The 22,605-nt window shown below is 40.7% G+C and overlaps 1 protein-coding gene across 1 annotated transcript in view; it reads left to right on the forward strand.

Moving 5' to 3' along the window:
- The window catches only part of b4galnt4a (beta-1,4-N-acetyl-galactosaminyl transferase 4a), an 819,684-nt gene that overhangs the window by 429,630 nt on the left and 367,449 nt on the right, over positions 1 to 22,605 (forward strand). The window contains exon 3 of the mRNA XM_059975496.1: positions 7,975 to 8,088. Coding sequence (XP_059831479.1) covers positions 7,975 to 8,088 — 114 coding nt within the window. The remainder of the gene's footprint in view (positions 1 to 7,974; positions 8,089 to 22,605) is intronic.

Here is a 22,605-nt window from a genome sequence, read left to right on the forward strand (position 1 = left end):
AATTTGTAGTTAAAAGCAAGTAAATGATTTTAATAAAAATGTTAGAAATTCCTCATTTCAATGTGAAATGTAATAATCAGAATTTGAAACACAAAGAAGGCAAAACTCCAGCCACATCATTCTTATTGCTAACATCCTAAGAGGAGAATAATCATTGTTTGTTGATAGATTTATAAATTCATAGAGGTATGCACAACAATGTATCAGGTCCTTTAGCCCAGCTCATCCCTGTTACCCAATATGCCTACCTACACTGATCCTATTTGGCCCATGACCCTTTTCACCTTCCCTATCCATGTACTGTACCTTTCCAACTGTATTTCAAATGTTGTAAATCTATATGTCTCTACCACCCCCTCAGACAACTCACTCCAAGCATTCATCTCTATGTGTAAAAAAAAAATTGCCCCTTAGATCCCTTTTAAATCTTCCCCATCCCACTTTATGCCAGTGCCCTGTAGTTTTAGATTTCCCTATCTGGAAACAGGACTGTGATCACCTGCCTAGTTCAGCCCATCATCATTTTGTAAATCTCTCCTCTCAAAACAATCACCTTCGGTCTCTGTCACTCTAGGGAAAGCAGGTGAAGCTGATCCAATTGCTCCATGTAACTCAAGCACTGAAGTTCAGGCAACATCTGTAAAACCTTTCTGCACCCTCTCTAACTTAACCACATCCTTCCAATAGGCTGTTCACCAGAACTACAAATGATATTCCAGGTACAGCCTATCCAGTGATTTGTGCAACGGTACTGTGATGTCCCTACTCCTATATTCAGTACCTCGGCAGAAGAAGTTCAAAATAAATTTATTATCGAAGTATATATGTGTCACCATAAACAACCCTGAGATTTGTTTTCCTGCAGGCATACTCAGACAATCCAAGAAACTTAATAAGATCAATGAAAGATCACACTCAACAGGGTGGACAAATACTCAATGTTCCCAAGACAACAAACTGTATAAATACAAAAGGGAAAAAAAGAAACGAGGAATAACTAAATAAGCACTAAATATCGGAAACATGAGATGAAGAGTCCTCGAAAATGAATCCACAATTTGTGGGTACATTTCAGTGCTGGGGCAAGTGAAGTTGAGTGAAGTTATCCCCTTTGCTTCAAGTGCCCTTTGTTATCCCCTTTGCTTCAAGTGCTGAGTGTAATAACTTTTCCTGGACCTGGTGGTGTGGGTCCTGAGGCTCCTGTACCTTCTTCCTGAAGGTAGCAGCGAGCAGAAAGCATTGCAGTGGTGGTGGGAATCGTTAATGATGGATGCTCCTTTCCTGTGACAGTGTTCTGTGTAGATGTGACCAGTGGTGGGGAGGGCTTTACCCATGACGGCCTGAGCCATACACACTATTTTTGTAGGATTTTTCATTCAAGGCCATTCAGGCTGTCATGCACCCAGTAGAGGTGCTGCTGTGCTTTCTTTGTAATTGAACATGCCAGGACAGGTCCTACAAAACACCGAGGCAGGCATATCATACCACCTCTTCACCACTATATGTCAGCACTTTCAGGGAACTGTGTATATGCATCTCAAATTTTATTTGCTTAAGAAGCTTAGGGCCCTGCCATCCACAATGACTGAGGGTACACCTGGTAAGGCTCCAAGGATTTGTCCATCTTTATGCTCTTCAATACTATCAACACCTTCATCATTGTAATGTCCGTATGCTTCAAGATATCATAGCTCTCATCCATGAACTCATTCCTTTTCCGTGATAAATGCAGATGAGAGGTATTTATTTAAAACTTTGTCCATCTCTTGTGGCTCCACATACAGATTATCCAAACTGACTTTTAAGGGGATCTATTGTCTCCCTTGATTTCTTTTTGTTCTTAATGTACTTACAGAATGTTTTAGGATTCTCCTTTACCTTAGTTTCCAGAGACATCTCTTGCCCCTCTTTACCCCTCCTAATTTTCTTGGTAAGAATATTCCTATAATCCTTTGAGAGACTTGCTTGATCACAGATGCCTATATTGGAGTATGCTGTAGTGGTGTGCTACACACAACGCTGGAATAACGACACGCAGACCATGAGTTGCAGTTGTGTAAAAGATTTATTCAAACTTTGCAGCCTCACTTTTAAGCCTTCCCGTTTCCACCCTCCCCGGGTGGGAATGTTGTTCACAGTCCCTTCCCACGTGTGGGCTTTTCCCCTTGATGGTGAAGAAGGCCTGGCACCCTTTTTGGGGCCGGCCTCTCTGCTGGCATGCGCCATTTTGTAAGCTGGTTCGAGTGCGCTGGACAGTGGGTCACCACAATGCCCCCTTTTTCCTGATCAAAGCTCCTCATATACCACGTTCCTTGATTCTGCCTGCATTGCTCTTCACTCTGACAGGAACATGCAGACCTTGAATTCTCCTTCTCTTACATTTAAAAGCCACCATTTGTCAGACATCCTTTACTTGCCTAAGAGCCTCTCCCAATCAAACTTTGCAAATTCCTATCTAATGCCATCAACATTAGGACTTTAACTTGTGAACCAGTGCTAGCTTGAAACTTACAGAATTATGGTCTCTTTTGTTAGAGTGAAGTAGTACTGTCTTATTTCACAAAATAATTGCATTATTTGAGGAAAATTGTTTTATTTGAAGCTACAGAGCAAAAATAACTACCTTCAGATATATGATTGTGAAATAGAGTCCAGGTGAATTTTCACATGATTGTATATCAAACTTTTTAAAAGATTTCTGGAACTCTATTTTTTCAGAATTCTTTATCAACTCCTCTTCATAATAATTTATAATTAATTTTGTCTCTTCGAACTGGGATGCTGTTCTACTTTTGCTGAGCACTTGCAGCTTCTAGACGTACCAATTACACCAGATATCCTAGGCTTCTGTGATTATATTCATGCAGATGTTGACCTGCCTGATACCACTTGAAAATCATGCTCAATTAAACCTACAAATAATCTTTGATCTTTAAGCTGATTGAACAATTCCTAAATCATAAATCTCTTTAGGAAGTAATGTTTGGAAAGTGAATGTTGTAATCACATGAAACTGTTCTGGTTATTAGTTTACAGAGAGGCAAGGTTAGTTTAAAAAAAAATGATTGTGATTGTGATACCAAAACATTGATAAGGACATGTAAGTTGAATATGAGAGTAGCCAAGCAAGAAATATTGAACAGACTGTAAAATTTCTACTGAGATATAAAAAAGTAAAGTAAAACTGGAATATGCTAGATACATTCAGCAGGTTAAGCAGTTTATGAGGGAAGAAATGCAGAGATAATATTAAGCTAAAGTTAATATGGATCCCTTGCAGACTGAGACAGGAGAAATTGTACAGAGGAGTAAGACACTGGAATGAAAAATCAAAAATGTTGTGTGCCTTTCTTAATGAAGAAGAGCAATACATGTAAAGTGAATAAGGAGCTAAAAGGTATATGTATTAGAAAATATTACTGTTGGAGAGAATAATGACAATGCAAGATGATAAATACCATGTCATAGTGATCTGCATCCGAGGATTTTGAAGGAGTTGGCTGCGGAGAGGGTGGGTGTGCTGGTTGTCCACCGTTCCACATTCTATTGATTTGAGTATGGTTCCCATGCGTTGGAATATAGCAAATGTAAACAACACTTAATAGAGAAGCCAACAAGTACAAACAAGCTGGAGGAACTCAGCAGGTCGGGCAGCATCTGTTGAAACGAGCAGTCAACGTTTCGGGCCAAGACCCTTCGTCAGGACATTTGTACGTGTTAATTTGACCACAGCATCTGCAGTGCACTTTGTATTTAATAGAGAAGGGAGTGTAAAAGCTAGTAGAAAATTGCTGTAATCTATGATCGAGGAAGTGGTAACAGGGCACTCAATAATATTACGAATGGGCAGAGTCATTGTAAATTTATGAAAAGGAAAACTATGCTTGACAAATCTGCTTTATCAGGTTGTAACCAGTAGAACAGATAAAGTGAACAACACACCATGTTGTGTATTTAGTCTTTGGAATGCCTTCCATGAAGTGCCACGTAAAAGAATATTAAACAAAATAGGAGTGCATAATATTCTGGGTAATGTATCGGTGTGAATTGAGGTTAGATCAAATAAGAGGTAAAAGAATAGGAACAAATGAGTCTTTTGCAAATTGGGATACTGTGACTAATGGAGTGCTCCAGGGATTAGTGCACAGGTGGAGTGGGCTCTAGTTATTTACTGTCTTTAACACTTTAGATGAAGTAACTGTGTAATGCATCCATGTTTGCTGTAAAAAGGCCTTGGTAGCTATGGGTAGGTTAACTTAATGAGCAAGAACGTAGCATATTGAATATAAAATTCCATATGCTCTCGATGCGGCCTCCTTTACATTGATGAGACCCATCATAATTTGGGGGTCCGTTTTGGCAAGCACCGCCACACCATTTGCCACAAGTGGGACTTCCCAGTGGTCAAGCATTTTAATTCCCAATCCCATTCCTGTTCCGACATGTTGATCCATGGCCTCCTCTTGTGCCAAGTTGAAGCCACCCTCATGGTGGAGGAGCAACACCTTATATTCCATCTAGATAGCCTCCAACCAGATGGCATGGATATCAAGTTCTCCTACTAGTGAACAAATTCACCCCCCTCCTTCTATTTTCCATTCTGACCTTTCACTTCTTCTCACCTACCTATTACTTCCCCCTGGATCACTTCCTCCTTCACTTTCTCTTATGGTCCACTCTCCTGTCCTTTCATACTCTTTCTTCTCCAGCCCTTGACCTTTCCTACCCACCTGGGCTTTATCATTCACCTTCTAGCTCGCCTCCTTCCCCTCCCCCCACATTTTTATTCTGGCACCTTCCCCCTCCCTTCTCAATCCTGAAGAAGGGTCTCGGCCCTAAAAGTCGACTGTTTATGCCTTTCCATAGATGCTGCCTGACCTGTTGAGTTCCTTCAGCATTTTGTGAGTGTTGCTTAGAAATATAATAATGAAAACATGAAAAATTGAGAAGATTGATCTCTTACAAAAGGAAATACATGGGAGAGCTCAGCAAATTAACTCCAGATGATGGATTTATTCCATGAGGGTGGATTAAGCAACTTGTGCCTATGCTCTCTAACATTCATACAGGTGATTACATATCAGATATATTCTGAAATGTGCTAATTTCTTATGTACTTGGTTATGTAGATGCAGTGATCATATTTCCCCTGGAGTCTAGAACCAGCAGCCACAACCGCAAAATAAAGGGTCAGTCATTCAGAATAGAGATGAGGAGAAATGTCATTACTCAGAGAGTAACGAGTTTTGGGAATGCGCTAACCAAGGAGGCTGTGGAGATTTATTATCTCAGTGTAGTCAATGCTAGCAAGTTTGTTTAGATATTAAGGGAATCAAGAAATATAAAGTTAGTGCAGGAACAGGCTGTTGAAATAATAGATCAGCTGTGATCTTATTGAATTTAGAGGAGCAAGCACAAGGGGCTGAATGGCCTGTTGCTCCTATTGTATTCTGTGTTTGACGAATGAGATGAAAATTGAAAGGCAAGTCCTGTGCCCACTATCACTGGAGAAGACCAGCTTGATACATGGCTTGTCTCTGTACTGTGACTTTTATGTAATTTTTGTTAACCAGTTCTGGAAATCTGTTAATGCTCTGGGACTTCCATTTGTTTCTCACTGTGGAGGGGGCAAAACTGTAAAGAGAGCTTGAAATTAGTGACGAGGAAGAGAGATTCGGGATGATGATTCGGCAGAGGATAAATTCTTTAACAGTAAAAGAGATGTTAGAACTGCAGAGCAAAAAAATTTTGAATTAAAAAAAATAATGTGTATTGGGGGTATTAGTGGTTAAGATAATATCAGAAAATGAAATTAAGAAATTAAAGGCAATTAATGTGAAATTTTAAGTACTTGCTACGAAGATAGAAATAGATAGTTTTGATCCACTAGACAGTGCAGAAAGTCAGCCGCAGAATGACTGTTAAGAAATAAATATCTGTAGTATTTGAAAAACAATTGGTAAATTAAAAAATGAGTTGTTGGTGTAGGACTGTGTGAGGGATGGGCTTGGGTATGAGCAGAAGAGATCAAGTACCCTAGATTAGAACATCAAGATGTAGAATCTTATGGTGAATTTGTGGAGCCGATCCATGGAGCCCTATACAGCTTATGTAGCATTTTGCCCCAAATGCATCTGGATGGCAGCAGGAAACAGGCAGAACACATGGCCCATCTCCAAAGTACTCTGTACAGGGTTCACTTTCATAGCTGGCAATGGAATGGAGATCAGACAAAACTTTTCTGAAACTTTTGCCATGATATAGCCTATCTTTCATCACCACCAAGGTGAATTTCTATTCTATGCAGAAAAACTTGAACTGCAAGGTCAGTTGATATAACTACTAGGCAGCAGTTATCTTCTTCAATAGCAGCACGCATAAAACACTGGAAGAACTCAGCAGGCATCTCTGGAGAAGCGAATGCAGTTGACGTATTGGGCCAAGACCCTTAATCAGGTCTCTTTTTCAGCAGCTCCAGACTTTCTCATGTTTGTCATCTTATTCAGTACTTCCCATTGTCCATCATCTGTCTGACCATCGTCCAGTCTGTGGGATCCTACTGACTGTCCACCATCATTCAAACACCAAGCCAAAAACATTATAAAATGATAAAACAATTAACTCAGTCTTTGTGTTAGCATGTCCCAGGATTTGAAAACTCAGATGTTTACAGAGAAATAACTGAAGTCCCCAAGGTCAAAAGCACTCATATGATATTAAGTTAAAACGATGATGGAAGTAAACTCATAATATTTCTGATGGCACTTTACTGAACATAAGAAGATGCAATTTTATATCTGGCCATGCAGTTGTTAAAGCAACCTTAAGGGCTTGTTGCCTTAGCTGAATTTAACACTAAATCTAAGAGCAATAAAAAAATGACTAGAAGGTCACTGTTCAAAAATAAAACTTGAATAGATTGAGTAAAACTTAATATTTCATTAACTGTTATCCTCATTTGGCATATTATTATCACTTTGCTTGAATAATTTGCTGAATTATTAATTTTTCATCCTTGCTATCAATAAAGAGACTGCTATGAGCATCTCTTTAATTCATCTGCTTTGCCTGATCAAAACAGGCCATTGAAAGACAGTCCACCTTTGTCAGTGCCCTAATTTGCAAAAGCCTTTGGATGGATTAACAATAGGAATTCAACTCTTTCAGGAAAGATCATTTCAAATACTTTTTGTGCTTTTCTGCTTCAATACAATTGCTGCATCTTTGAAGTTATTCAATTAAAGCATTGTTGGTTGTCTGCGTCTTCCAGCTCTCAGGAAAGAGTGTTGGCTTTCTGATGTCAAATTTTAAAGAGGTTATCATATTGATCCCTAAATTTTAGAAAAAGAACAGATTCCAAAGGCTTTTTGTTCAAAATTTCCTCATTTTAAGATGAGTTCAATACCGCTTGAAACATCTTCCTCTTTCCCTGAAGGAACTGTCTTTAAACTGAACCTCTTGTTAAAATCAACAGCAGCCTACTTTCACAAGATGACTTTCATGCTGAGATCCATCTCTCAGGAACTCCACTGCCTCTCTGCTTCCATGCTGCTTCTGTATCATCTCCATAGAGCAGGGGTTTTGAACCTGGGGTCCATGGACCCCCTGGTTAATGACAGGGGTCCATGCCATAAAAAACATTGGGAACCATGCCATCAAATCTTCAAGGGATGCAGAGATCCAGACCATCAACTACCCATTTACAATCATCTTGCATTAATCCCATATTTTATTCTTCCTACATTCCCTTAGGTTTTACATACTAGAGGCAATTTGCAGTGGCCATTTAACCTTGCAGAATCACAGAGTAGCAGAATCTTTGCAAATACATTAAAAGGAACGCAGTAACCAAAAACTGATGAAAGGACAAATGGTTGTAATTAATGTGATGTCATCCCAATTTGCATCTAGGATATATTCCAAGCTTGTTTGTTTGGTAGCTTGTGATGGATAACATCTTGTTTTATTTGACAGCTAGATTCGTCGAGCAAAAATGGTAGACCTTCCCAAGGTGAAGTTCACGGGTACCCAAGAGGATCCAGACAGACTTTGAACTTGACGCAAGAATGCTTGCTATGGAAGCCAGAGGTGAGAATCAGAAGCAGAATATGTGACCTTACCATGCATAAAACTAATCACCAGTCTTTTGTAGTTGCACTTAATACTTAATTCCAGTTAGGCACCCCACCCCATCTTCTGATGCTTACTCTCTCCTCTGATGTTTATAGAAGAGCCTTGAAAACGTTCAGAGTTGACCATGAGCCAATAATGATGGAAGGTGTTGTAGAACTCTATTACACAAGGAAGTGCATGAGTCACACTGCCACTGTTTCAGCTTTTTTTGGGAACTGGTGCATGAAGTGTAAAAAAACAGAATCAATAATTTTGGTTTGAGTCAAATCTTCCCCAAGCCTATACATGTTTTATCTAACTACAGACAAAATCAAGCTTTATAAAAGATCTCCTTTTAGAATCAAATTACATTTTGTTTTAAAGTAACTTTTCTTGTTTTCCCCTTCATGCTCTTTGGTTATTTTCATTCTATGTCAGTATAATTACTCTCTGTAGCAGCTGCTGTTCCTTTTCTGGATGATCTGCAAAGGCATACATGTTCTGTGCATGACCAATGTAAATGCCATCTTCGATACTGGCTGTGAGGGGCAGGTTTCCCAGTCGGAAATGAGGACAGAATTAGATCCCCCCAACATATGTCCATTTATGTTTACTTTTCTGTAAACTCAAAGTTGCCTAACTCTTCCAAGTTTCTGAACCTGTGCTGACATCTGTTTATGCCTTATTGATTGAATCCTGTCCTTTTTTTGTTTTCTGCACTCTACAGTGTGGGTCTCGGCTTAGATCAGGGTTTCTCAATGGGGTTCTGCGGAACACTAGGATTCCACGAGAGGTCACTAGGGATTTTGTGAGACATCATGATTTAAAAAAAACATGTTTTTTGAACTTAGTGCGACACTAGTGTTTACAGTGATGGGCAGTGACCGAGCAGCATCGTTGGCAATCTTGTTAAGAGGTCTCCAAGCACAGTATAGCAGTGCGCAGTAGGATCTTGTATGGTTGAATGACAATGAACTTGAACTTGAACTGGTCAACAAAACTATGTTAACTTCCAGACAGCAGAATCCTTCCAAACCAGTTGCCCAGGCCATTTGAAAATGTATACTGTGCAATTCTATATATAAAATCATTGGATGCAAGTATTGATAACAAGGCTACCAGAAGTTCAAGAATGTCAGGTGGCAGAAGTGAGTCTAGTTGATATTACTAAGGGGAAGGTGCTTGGGAAGCTGGAACGTCTAAAGGTAGTTAAGTCACATGTACCAGATGAACTACACCCCAGGGTTCTGAAAGAGGTAGCTGAAGAGATTGTGAAGGCATTAGTTGTGATCTTTCAAGCATCACTAGATCCTAGAATGGTTCAAAAGCACTCAAAAATTGCAATAGTCACTCCACTCTTTAAGAAGGAAGGGAGGCAGAAGAAAGGAAATTATAGTCCAGTTAGCCTGACAAGATGTTGGAGTCCACTATTAAGGGTGAGGTTTTAGGGTACTTGAAGACACATGATAAAATAGGTCAAGGTCAACTTGGTTTCCTTAAGGGAAAATCTTGTCTGACAAATCTGTTGGAATTCTTTGAGGAAATAACAAGCATAATAGGCAAACAAGGGTCAATAGAAAATGATCAACTGGCTGGTGTGTTTACGGACATCTTTAATCTCTTAATTCAGCAGTCTGAAGTACCCACCTGATTCAGTAGGCATTATACTGGTACCTGTGAAGAACATGGTAACCTGTCAATGTACAGAAGCACTTACATCCACTATGATGAAGTGCTTTGAGAGGATGGTGTGGAAGCACATCAACTCCTGCCTGACAAGCAACCTGGATCTGCTCCAATTTGCCACTGGCACAACAAATGCCATTTCACTGGCTCTTCACTCAACTCTAGAACATCTGGACAGCAAAGATGCACATATCAGGATGCTCTTTATCAACTACAGCTTGGCATTTAATACTATCATCCCCACAAAACTACTCAATAAGCTTCAACACTTCCTTGCACAATTGGATCCTCGAGTTCTTCACTTGGTGACACCAGTCAGTTCAGATTGTTGACAACATCTCCTTCACAATCTCCAACAGCACAAGTGTGCCACAAAGTTGAGTGCTTAGCCCCCTCTTTTGCCTGCTTTATATTTATGACTGTGTGGCTAAGCAGAACTCCAGTGCCATATTTGCTGAAGACACAACTGTTGTTGCCCAAATCAAAGGTGGTGATGAATCAGCATATAAGAGGAAGATTGAAAACCTGTCACAACAACCTGCCACTCAATTTCAGCAAGACCAAAGAGCTGATTACTGACTTCAGGAGGAGAAAATCAGAGGCCCATGAGCCAGTCTTCATTGGGGGGATATCAGAGGTCGAGAGGGTCAACAACTTTAAATTCCTCGGTGTTATCATTTCAGAGGATCTATCCTGGGCCCAGCACATAAGTGCAATTATGAAGAAAACACAGCGTCACCTCTACTTAGAATTTTGCAAAGATTTTATATGACATCTAAAACTTCGACAAACTTGGAAAGATTTGTGGTGCAGAGTATATTAACTGATTGCATCTGGGTTGGTATGGAAACAGCAACGTCCTTGAATAGAAAATCCTGCAAAAGGTATTGGATATGGCCCGGTCCATCACAGGTAAAGCCCTCTCCACCACTGAGGACATCCACATGGAGCACTCCCAGAGGAAAGCCATAAAGTCTTCAAGGCCTTCAGGGATCTCAGGACGCACATTACTGTGTTCAGCAACAGTTGTTACTCCTCAACCCATCAGGCTTTTGAACCTGTGTGGATAACTTCACTCAATTTCACGCTCTCCATCTCTGAACTGTTCCTCCAACCTATGGACTTAATTTCATGGACTCTTCATTTTGTGTTCTCAATTTTATTGCTTAATTGTTGTTATTATTTCTATTTTGCTTTTGTATTTGCACGGTTTGTTTTCTTTTGCACATTGGTTATTTGTCCTGTTGTGTGCGGTCTTTCATTGATTATATTATGTTTCTTAGATTTTCTGCATATGCCCACAAGAAAATTAATCTCAGGGTTGTGTATGGTGACATATATGTACTTTGTTAATACATTTACTTTGAACTTTGTATTCTTGGAGTTCTAGAAGGCCTTTGACAAGCTGCCACACAGGAGGCTGCTAAATAAGAGCCCATGGTATTACAAGAAAGATGTAAAGAAGATTAGTTGACTGGTAGGACACAAAGACTGGGAATAAAAATGGGAGAGCCTTTTCTGGTGGACTTCTGATGACTAGTGGTGTGCTGCAGGGTTCTGTGTTGGGACCGCTTCTTTTCATGTTATATGTCATGTGGGTCTTATCAGCATGAACGATGAGTCAGCTTACAGAGAGGAGGTGCAGCAACTAATGGACTGGTGCAGAGACAACAACCTGTCTCTGAATGCGAACAAAACAAAAGAGATGGTTGTTGACTTCAGGAGGACATGGAGCCACCACTCCCCGCTGAAGATCGACAGTTCCTCAGTAGAGATAGTTAAGAGCACCAAATTTCTTGGTGTTCACCTGGTGGAGAATCTCACCTGGTCCCTCAAACCAGCTCCATAGCAAAGAAAGCCCAGCAGCGTCTTTACTTTCTGCGAAGTCTGAGGAAAGTCCATCTCCCACCCCCCCATTCCTCATCACATTCTACAGGGGTTGTATTGAGATCATCCTGAGCAGCTGCATTACTGCCTCGTTCGGAAATTGCACCATCTCGGATCACAAGACCCTGCAGCAGATAGTGAGGTCAGCTGAGAAGATCATCGGGGTCTCTCTTTCTGCCATTACGGATATATACAATACATGCTGCATCCGAAAAGCAAACAGCATTATGAAGGTCTCCACACACCCCTCATACAAACTCTTCTCCCTCCTGCTGTCTGGGAAAAGGCACCATAGCATTCAGGCTCTCATGACCAGACTATGTAACAGTTTCTTCCCCCAAGCTATCAGACTCCTCAATACCCAGAGCCTGGACTGACACCAACTTTCTGCCCTATTGTCTTGTTTATTATTTATTGTAATGCCTGTACTGTTTCGTGCATTTTTTGCAGTCCTGGGTAGGTCTGTAGTCTAGTGTAATTTTTTTTCTGTGTTTTTTATTTTACGTAGTTCAGTCTAGTTTTTGCACTGTTTCATGTAGCACCATGGTCCTGAAAAACGTCTCATTTTTACTGTGTACTATACCAGCAGTTATGGTCGAAATGACAATAAAAAGTGACTTGACTTGAGTAGGTCAACGGCAGATGCAATCTCAATGGCTCTCACCTAGGCTTTAGAAAACCTAGATAGGCTTATTCAGAAAGTCAGAAGGCATGGGATCCAGGGAAGTTTGGCCAAGTGGATTCAGAATTGGCTTGCCTGAAGAAGGCAGAGGGTCGTGGTGGAGGGAGTACATTCAGATTGGAGTGTTGTGACTAGTGACCAGGGTTGTGACCACAAGGATCTATTCTGGGACCTCTACTTTTTGTGATTTTTATTAACGACCTGGATGTGGGGGTAGAAGGATGGGTTGGCAAGTTTGCAGACGACACAAAGGTTGGTGGTGTTGTAGATAGTGTAGAGGATTGTCGAAAATTGCAGAGAGACATTGATAGGATGCAGAAGTGGGCTGAGAAGTGGCAGATGAAGTTCAACCCAGAGAAGTGTGAGGTGGTACACTTTGGAAGGGCAAACTCCAAGGCAGAGTACAAAGTAAATGGCAGGATACTTGGTAGTGTGGAGGAGCAGAGGGATCTGGGGGTACCTGTCCACAGATCCCTGAAAGTTGCCTCACAGGTAGGTAGGATAGTTAAGAAAGCTTATGGGGTGTTAGCTTTCATAAATCAAGGGATAGAGTTTAAGAGACACGATGTAATGATGCAGCTCTATAAAACTCTAGTTAGGCCACACTCAGATACTGTGTCCAGTTCTGGTCGCCTCACTATAGGAAGGATGTGGAAGCATTGGAAAGGGTTCAGAGGAGATTTACCAGGATGCTGCCTGGTTTAAAGAGTATGGATTATGATCAGAGATTAAGGAAGCTAGGGCTTTACTCTTTGGAGAGAAGGAGGATGATAGGAGACATGATAGAGGTGTACAAGATATTAAGAGGAATAGACAGAGTGGACAGCCAGTGTCTCTTCCCCAGGACACCACTGCTCAATACAAGAGGACATGGCTTTAAGATAAGGGAAGGGAAGATCAAGGGGGATATTAGAGGAAGGTTTTTCTCTCAGAGAGTGGTTGGTGCGTGGAATGCACTGCCTGAGTCAGTGGTGGAGGCAGACACACTAGTGAAGTTTAAGAGACTACTAGACAGGTATATGGAGGAATTTAAGGTGGGGGGGGGGATATATGGGAGGCAGGGTTTGAGGGTCGGCACAACACTGTGGGCCAAAGGGCCTGTAGTATGCTGTACTATTCTATGTTCTATGTCAATGATTTGGATGACGGAATTGATGGCCAAGTTTGGGGATGATACAAAGATATGTGAGGGGCAGGTGGTGTTAAGAAAGTGGGATGTCTGCAGAAGGACTTAGTTAGATTAGGAGAATGGGCAAAGAGGCAGCAGATGTAACATAGTGTAGGGAACAGTATGGTCATGCACCTTGGTAGAAGGAATAAAGGTGTAAACTATTTTCTAAACAGGGAAAACTTCAAAAAATCAGTGATGCAAAGGGACTTCAGAGTCCTTGTGCAGGATTCCCTAAAGATTAACAAGCAAGTTGAGTCTGTGGAAAGGAAGGCAAACACAATGTTAGCATTCTTTTCAAGAGGACTGCAATATAAAAGCAAAGATATGACGCTGAGGCTTCATAAGGCATTGTTCATACTATATTTAGAGTATTGTGAGCAGTTTAGGGTCCCTTATCTAAGAAAAGTTGTGCTAGCATTGGTGAGGGTCCAGAGCAGGTTCAGAGGAATGATTACCAGAATTAAGGGGTTAACATATGAGGGGTGTTTGATGGGTCTGGGCCTGTACTTGCTGGAGTTTAGAGGTTTGCGGGGGAAATCTCATTGAAACCAATCGAGATATTGAAAGGCCTAGAAGAATGGATGTGGAGAGGATATCTCTTTCAGTTGGGAGTCTAGCACCAGAGAGTACTACCTCAGAATATAAGGATGTCGCTTTATTGCAGAGATGAGTTGGAATTTCCTTAGCTAGAGGGTAGTGAATCTGTGGAATTAATTGTCATCGACAGCTGTGGAGACGTAGTTATTGGATATATTCAAAATGGAGGTTGATAGGTTCTTGATTAGTCAGTGCATCAAAGGTTATGGGGAGAAGATAGGAGAATGGAGTTGGGAGGGATAATAAATCAATCATAAAGGAATGGCAGTGTAGACTCAAAGAGCTGAATGGCCTATTTCTGCTCCTATATCTTATGCTCTTGTGCTCTTACAAACATACACCGATCCTTAATTATGCTTCAGATGCTGCTTTCCTGAAGGTACTCCCTGTGAAGGAAATCAGCAGCAAATGTTCAGGGCAGTACAGTGTGCAACTTGGAGAGGAGAGTGGAAGCAGTGGCGCAGGATGTCAGGGTATTAGTGGTTGCTGTGAAAAAGCACCTGAGTGTGCTGCTCTAGTGCATATTGTAAATCAGTGTGAACCTCAGACATAGTGGATGCAATGAACCTCTGTGCATTTGTGGTTCTGAAAGTGAAAGGTCGTGGTGGTTGCTGGGCTGCTGGTCAGGCGTTGCCTTGGATGATGCTGAGTTTCTCGTGTGTTATTATTGAAGAGAATGTAAGCTGCTGCTCCTCATCCTGCTTGTCTATAACCTCAGGGAACAAAGGTTATGGGGAGATGGTCTGAGGTTTTGAGGCATCACTCCACACAAAATATCCAGCCTCTGATATCTGTCTTTGAAGCTGGGCCATGAATGTAATTGGTCCTTGTATGCTTCTGGTCAGTGGTTATGGTCAGCATGTCAAATATTCAGCTATGTTAATGCTGCTGATGTTTTGGAGATGGTCATTTCTATGTTAGTCATTGTGACTGTTAGGGCTGCAGATGTAGGTAATATATTTTTTTATGTATGAATTTTGCCATTATTGAAAATAAGATGTCCATGGTGCTTCCCCCACTGCCTCATTGTTTGAATGCTCACCATCACCTCTATGTGCATAGACTAGGGCTAAAGCACTGTTTGTGTGACCATACTGAGGTATTTCTGAGGCATTCTTTGCAATGGGCATTGAACCATCCTAAAGTACTTTGTGTGTTCTTGATACGAAGGGCAGCACAATGGCACAACTAATCAAGTTCATATTGCTAGATACCCAGGTTCAATCCTGACTGTGTGTGTGCTGCCTTTGATGTGGATTTTGCAAGTTTTTTCTGTAATTTTGAGGGTTTCCTCTAACTAGTCTGGTATTATTCCACGAACTAAAGTCTTGTGGATCTGCAGGTTAACCGGCTGGTATAAAGTTGCCCCAAGTGTATTGGTGAATGGTATTATCTAGGGAAGCTGACAAGCTGAAGGGACAATGGAATGAATGTAGAATGAGTGTAACTGGGTGGTCAGTGCGGAACTGGGGGTCCAAAGCATTTGTTTCTGTGCCGTGTGTCTCTATGAGTCTATGATTCTACCCTCCTAAATAAACATGGAGTGATATGACAAACTAAAGGAGACGAGTCAGTAGTAATCAGCAGTCTGCCATGACTGTTCATAGATTACTGTTTCAATGTGGGAGACAAACAGACGCACTTCCTCCTGTCTTTCTACCTGTGCACTCTGGGATGGGCTGTATCTCATGGAGACTGCGGTCTCAGCTGAAAGGCTTGGCTGCATTATGTTCTTGCTTGACTGGCATGGGAGAGACGTCCTGTAGTACAGTCAAGTTCAAAAGTAATAATGAAGGACATTAGTAGGAGAAATATTGATTTGAAATCTTTGGAAAATGGACTAGCATAGAATTAATAGCACAGAACTAGGTCAGAGGTGACAAATGAACAGTTTGCCATTTAAATCCATGTGAATCTTTTCTGGTTCTATTCACCTTATCAGATTACTTTGTGTTCATTTCCCCTTATTCATTTAGAGGGATTACATTTATCCGTACTTTTCTTTTCAACAATCTCATGTGGTAGAATGTTCTGTAATCCCACCCCTGTCTGAATTAGCTGCTGAATTCTTTACTTGATGGTAAGAGGATTGATCATGCTCACATCTAGCTCTGAGGAGAGCCTCCAGCCACCTGCTCAGTCTGCAGCACAGTTCTAGCCATTGCATGGGCACATTGAAATCTCATATAGAAACAAGCTGGGGATTAGTTGCTGACATATCTGATACCTGATGCACAGAACAGCTCTCAGATGAAACCCATTGCCCTTGCACTTTGTGATGCTTGGGGACGCTCAGCCCTCAGAATTGGAATCATTGGCATGCATGTCCTGACCCAGATCTGGGCCGTACCTCCCAAATATCTGAACCTGACTTGCACTACTGTACTTTCCCTTTTCTATTTTCTAATTATGATTTATAATTTAAATTTTTATTATATTTACTTCAATTTGTACTTCAGGGAGCGCGAAGCGCAGAAACAAATATCACTGTGATGATTGTATGCTCTAGTATCAATTGTTTAGTGACAATAAAGTATTTGTATTTGTATTTGCAATATGCTGTGAAATTTGGTGTTTCTTGGCAGCAGCATATTGTAATACATAATAATAAAATAACTATAAATTTCAATTAGAAATATATATGCATATATATATCTATTTTAAATAAATAGTGTAAAGGAGACTGAAAACTGAGAAAATGTATAATGAGGTAGCATGCATGGGTTCATTATCCATTCAGAAATCTGATGATGGTGGGGAAGAAGCTATTCCTGAAATGTTAAGTGTGTCTATTCAGGCTCTTGTAACTCCTCCTGGATGTTAGCAATGAGAAGGGGGCACATCCTGGATGATGGATGCCACCATGTTGAGGGTGTCCTTGCTGCCGAGCAGGCCTCTGACCATGATGGAACTGGCTGAGTTTACAACTTTCTGCAGCTTGTGTAGTGGCCCCTCCATACCAGACAGTGGTGCAACCAGTTAGAATGCTCTCCATGGTACATTTTTAGAAATTTACTAGTCTTTGGTGACATACTAAATCTCCTCAGTCCTAATAAAATATAGCTACTGTTAAGTTTTGTAACTCCAAGCCATAAAACTAAATGAAAGATGAACCCTGAGCCAGGAATAATAAGTATGCTTGTTGATTTCATTTCACTTTAAGTGAAGCACAGTGGCATAATGACATATACCATTCATGTACTTTTACATATAGTATGACCCATAATGAATTATATAACCAACAAGGAATGCTTAATCAAACAATACAGAATATTTACAGCATTACTGTAATATTACTGAAATATTAAATGCACAACACTTCTCCCTGCTTAGCTCATGTTCTGGGGCTTCGTCTGTGGTGGTTGTGGGAGATGACTGTGGAACTGCAGGAAGTGGTCTGATAGCTTTAGACATCTTTCCTCTGGATGTGTTGGAATGCTGAACAGAGCCTGGCAAGTTGCTCGATCTGCTGATCTGTCCCAAGCTACTGGACAAAGCGTTGAGCCAATGCTTTCATTGTAACCATGCCTAAATGACCAGCATGTAGCTCCTCCAACACTTGCTCTCAGCCAGGATGGCACAACAACTTTTAATCACCAAGTAAGGCAACAAGGGCAAAGTCATTGCAATGCTAGTAAAAATGGGGAAACTTGAGTAAATGCTGCATGCTCCAGCCATGTTGACCTGAGACAGTGTGTGGTCTTTTCTGGTTTCCTTTGGATCATCTCTGCCATTATAGGGAGACTTTTGATTTGCATGAGGGAGAATACGTCAAAAGGAGTGTCCTCTTTTTTAAATTTTTCAGATACTTCCTCCTCCAAGGGTAAACAGGACAATCCATCAGCATTTCCATGATTGGTTGTCCTCTTGAATTTGATCTTATAATTATGTCCTCCAAGAAACAGAGCTCATCTCTGCATTTGTACTGCTCCTGTTAGTGGAACGTCCTTCTGTGGAATGAAAATGGACACAAGCAATTGGTGATTCCCCCATACAAGCACTGGTTGAAATGTTTTACACCTCAAACCAGACTCAAGCCCTCTGTCAAACTGCGTAATTGTTCTCTGCAGCAGTAAGGGAATGTAATAGAAAGGCTATGGGGCGTTCACTTCCATCACTCATAACTTGTGATATAACTGCACCTATACCATCAGGCGAGGTAACACAAGCAAGCTTCTCTCGACAAGGTGGATCATAATATGTAAGCACAGTGTCTGATGTCACCTTTTGGAAAGCCACCTCATGCTGCTTTGTCCATTGCTATTTCTTCCTGATCTGCAGTAATGAGTTCAAGGGGTGGAGCAATAGACCCTGTTATAATATTTGACAAATCCGAAAAAGGAAAACAATAGTGACATTTCTTTTGATCTTGGGGCATCCACCACTGTTTGAATTTTCTCAGCACTCTTGTGCATCAATTGTGTCACCACAGTAAGGAATGTTCAGTTTGAAAATTCACTGTTGTTACCTCATGCTCTGACCCCTAATTTTCTAATCTGTCTTGAGGTTTTGAAGATGTTCCTGTCATCCTGCCATCCTTACCGGTAACAATGATGTCATCCAAATAAGACTGAGTGCCCGGGTAGCCTTTTAGCACCTGATCCATGGCTTTCTGCCAGAGTGCAGGTGCTGGTGCAGATGCTACTACAAAAATAAGCCTATTATAGTGATAAAGCTCCTTGAGAGTACTAAACTCTTTTTGGGATTCCAGTCAGGTACTGTTATCGATTTTAACTGACGTTTCAATGACAAACTCTGCCAACTTCATCAGGGATGATGCCTGGACATATCTAGTCCACTGATATTTTCTGCCTGTTATCCATCCCTCCTGATTGGTTAATCCTCAACCAACCAGGTTTTTGGTGTCCCACCTAGTCTGCGATTGAATTCCAGTTCTTACTGAGAGCAAGTTCGTCATCTTTGTTTAAATTCTTTTCCTCTAGTTTTATTTCAGTGGCTTCCTTTACCAGGTGGTCCAAAAGCCATTGGCATGGCACAGTAGTTTTGTACCCTTGAAGTCAACCTAATGGCCATTGCGAATGTAATGGTCTGCTGTCGTTGATTTCTCCAGGTAACCCAAACAGATACACCTCCTGTGCTCCTTGATGCAAGTTTCCACTGTGCGTCCCATCTGACTGATATATGTTGCTCCGCATTTACGGGGAATCCTGTAAACGCCAGCTGTCATGAGTCCCAGGTCATCTTTGACCCGCATAAGCTGCAACTTGAGCTTTCTCAGGAGTTTGTGGATACCTCAAGCTTATGCAGGTAAAGTCCACCCTACCACAGAGCACATCTACATAAAATGGCACCAAGTGGCATTTGCACAGCTTGTGTTCATTGGTCCTACTGTTCTATAGACTTGCTAAGTGTGCCCACATGAAAAAAAATCTCAGGGTTTTTTTGTGGTGACATGCATGTACCCTGATAATAAATTTTACTTTGAACTTTGTACTGGGAGTACTAGTGTTGCCCAGAAGCACTAGTCAAACTTAGAAAGGGTTCTTTCAGCCTCCATGCAATCCAGCTCACTGGCTACTTCATCACTGATGGTATGAGGAACTGGACAGGCTTTGCAAAATTTGGGTGTGGTATTTTCATTTAGCATTATTTTACCCTTGATGTTGTTGAGTTTTCCAATTCTATCCCTGAACTTTGTATCATCTATTACCTTTCTTAATTCAGTTTTGATTGACTTTTCTGCAGGGGTTGTGGCATGCGAATGGCGGATGGATCTCCAATCAAGTTGTAGTTGTCTCAATTGAGCACAACCCCACAATGCTGGCCCTCCTGTTTGTACCACATATAAGTCCAATGTGGTTTGTTGGTTTAACAGTTATGAATGTCTTTCTCACAGGAATTATCTTTTCTCCAGTATAAGTTCTTAGTTGGATATCTGCAGGCTTCAGTTCAGTAATTTTGAAATGCCATTCAAACTCATTTTGTGGAATGACTGAAACAGCTGAGCTGGTGTCCAATTCTATTCTAATTAATTTACCATTTACTTCTGGTGTAACCCATATCGCTTGTCTGTTGTTAGTTTTCACATTGTAAATCTCAAGACTACTCAGTCCTGTGTTACTCTCATCATTATCAGATTTTCATCAACAGCATGCAGATTAGTGACCTTTCTGAAACTGCAACTTGACTTTTTATCTTTATTTTCTCTGTGCAGTCCGTATACTCGTGCCTGCCGAACAAGGACTTTGTATATGTCCTACTTTGTTGTATTTTCTGCAATTTTCACCTTTAAATCTGCATTGTCTGGTGTATATAAGCTCCTACCACAATTTTTTTAGGCCAGGCGAGTTTCTGTTTAGATGCCGGAATTTTGTTTAAGTTCACTTTCATTCCTGACTACAACTCAGTTGCACCTCTGTATGCAATTTCCTTTGATACAAAAATTTCAACTGCGCTTTCAAATGGGAGTTGTGCTTCAGCCAGGGGCTGTTTTTGAATGCTTTGTTGTAAGATTCCACAGACTAAACAATCTCTCACTGCATCATTAAGCCCATCTCTGAACTGACAATGCTCGGACTATCTTTTCAATTTAGCCACAAATCTGAAATGGACACCCCTTCTTTTTTATTCCACTTATGAATCCTAAATCAACTGTGAGCAAAAATGTTTTCAGTTTCAAATGTTCCTGGATTACTTTTATGATGTCCGCAAAGCTCATTCCGACTGGTTTGGTTGGAACAGTTAAAACTGCAAGCAAACTGAATAATTTCCCACCTATTAAACTCAGCAAAAACTGGAATTTGTTTCTTATTGGATATTTCATTTGTTTCAACCTACTGCTCAATTTGCTCAGTGTACATCACCCATCTATTTTTTGTGCAATCGGATGCATCTATCTTTCCAATGTAGCCAGCCATTTCTACTTTTTTTTATTTATGATTGTTATCACATGGTGATAACTCATGAATTCATACATTTTTCTCTTTTCATTTAAACTTAACTGTTTCCCTCTCCCCCTTGCGAAGAGACACGTGCAGCTCTGTTTGTTTTTAACTCGAATATCTAGCTGTGCTTCAGCATGTAGGTGGTCATCTCAGGTTCATTTAAAACGTCCTTGTCACTACTGTTATGTTTTGTAACTCCAAGACATAAAACTATTTGAAAGTAAAACATGCAGTCGATAATAATGTGTATGCTTTTTAGTTTTGATTTACTGTTAGTGAAGTGCGCACATAATGACTTAGTGATATAATGACGGATGCCCTTCACATACTTTTATATGTAATTCATAATGAGTTATGCAAACAACAAAGAATGCTTAATCAAACAATACATTTCCAACATTACTGAAATATTAAATCCACTGTTATGCCTTCTTTGTAATTGCATCAATAAGTTGGGTCTGGGACAGATGTTCAGAGATGTTGACACCCAGGAACTTGAAACTGCTCATTCTTTCCATTGCTGATCCCTTGATGAGGACTGGTGTTCATTTTCTCTTGCCACTAACCCTGTATTCTGCCTTCAAATTGAACCTGCCAAAATTAATCAATTCATAATTTCCGGATTGAACTCCATTTGCTACTTCTCAGCTCAGCTCTGCATCCTATCAATGGCCCATTGTAACCTCCCACTACCTTCTACATTATCCACAGTACCTCCAATGTTCATGTCAACTGGAAACGTACTAACCCACTCTTCTATTTGCTCACACAAGTCATTTATAAAAATCACAAAGGGTAGTGGTCCCAGAACAGATCCCTGTGGAACACTATTGGTGTTTAACCTCCAGGTGGCATACATTCCATCTACAACCATCTCATCTTCTATTGGCAAGACAATTCTGAATCCATGCAGCTAGACTTTCTGAATGAGCCTTCCACAGGGAATGTTATCAAACACCTTCCTAAAATCCATGTCCTCTACATTTTCTGCTCTGCTTTCATTGATATGTTTTGTTACTTAATCAAAGAATCAATCAGGTTCATGAGACAAACCTGCCCCTTACAAAGCCACGTTGACTATTCCTAATCAGACGTAGCATTTCCAAATGCTCACAAATTCTACCCCAAAGGATTCTATCTGCTACTTGCCCATCACTGATGAAAGACTTAGTAGTCCATAAAGAGTTATCCTTATTACCTTTCTTGAACAAAGAAATAACATCAGCCGCCCTCCAATCCTCTGCACTACTCCTATGGCCAGGAATAGTCTTGGTTCTCCGGAATTAAATGTCATACTGCACAATGCTTAGATTCCCTCATGCTCTTGTAGCTAACTGATTTAAGTAACTGGCAAGTGGCAATTTCTGGCCAGTGACAGTGGGGAAATGGCTAATCTTCTCGAAGTTGGTCATTGTGGAGCCTGATTGTAATTTCCCACTTCTACTCTTTTAAAGTGATTGTTGATTAGAACATTGCCTGTCTCTTCAACTGAACCCTCAGTGAAATAGGAGACTCATTTGAACTGCAGGTGATGAGGTGTACTCTCCTAGCATGTCCAGACAGTG

The sequence above is a fragment of the Hypanus sabinus genome, chromosome 7 (assembly GCF_030144855.1).
Source record: "Hypanus sabinus isolate sHypSab1 chromosome 7, sHypSab1.hap1, whole genome shotgun sequence".
Taxonomy (NCBI): Eukaryota; Metazoa; Chordata; class Chondrichthyes; order Myliobatiformes; family Dasyatidae; genus Hypanus; species Hypanus sabinus.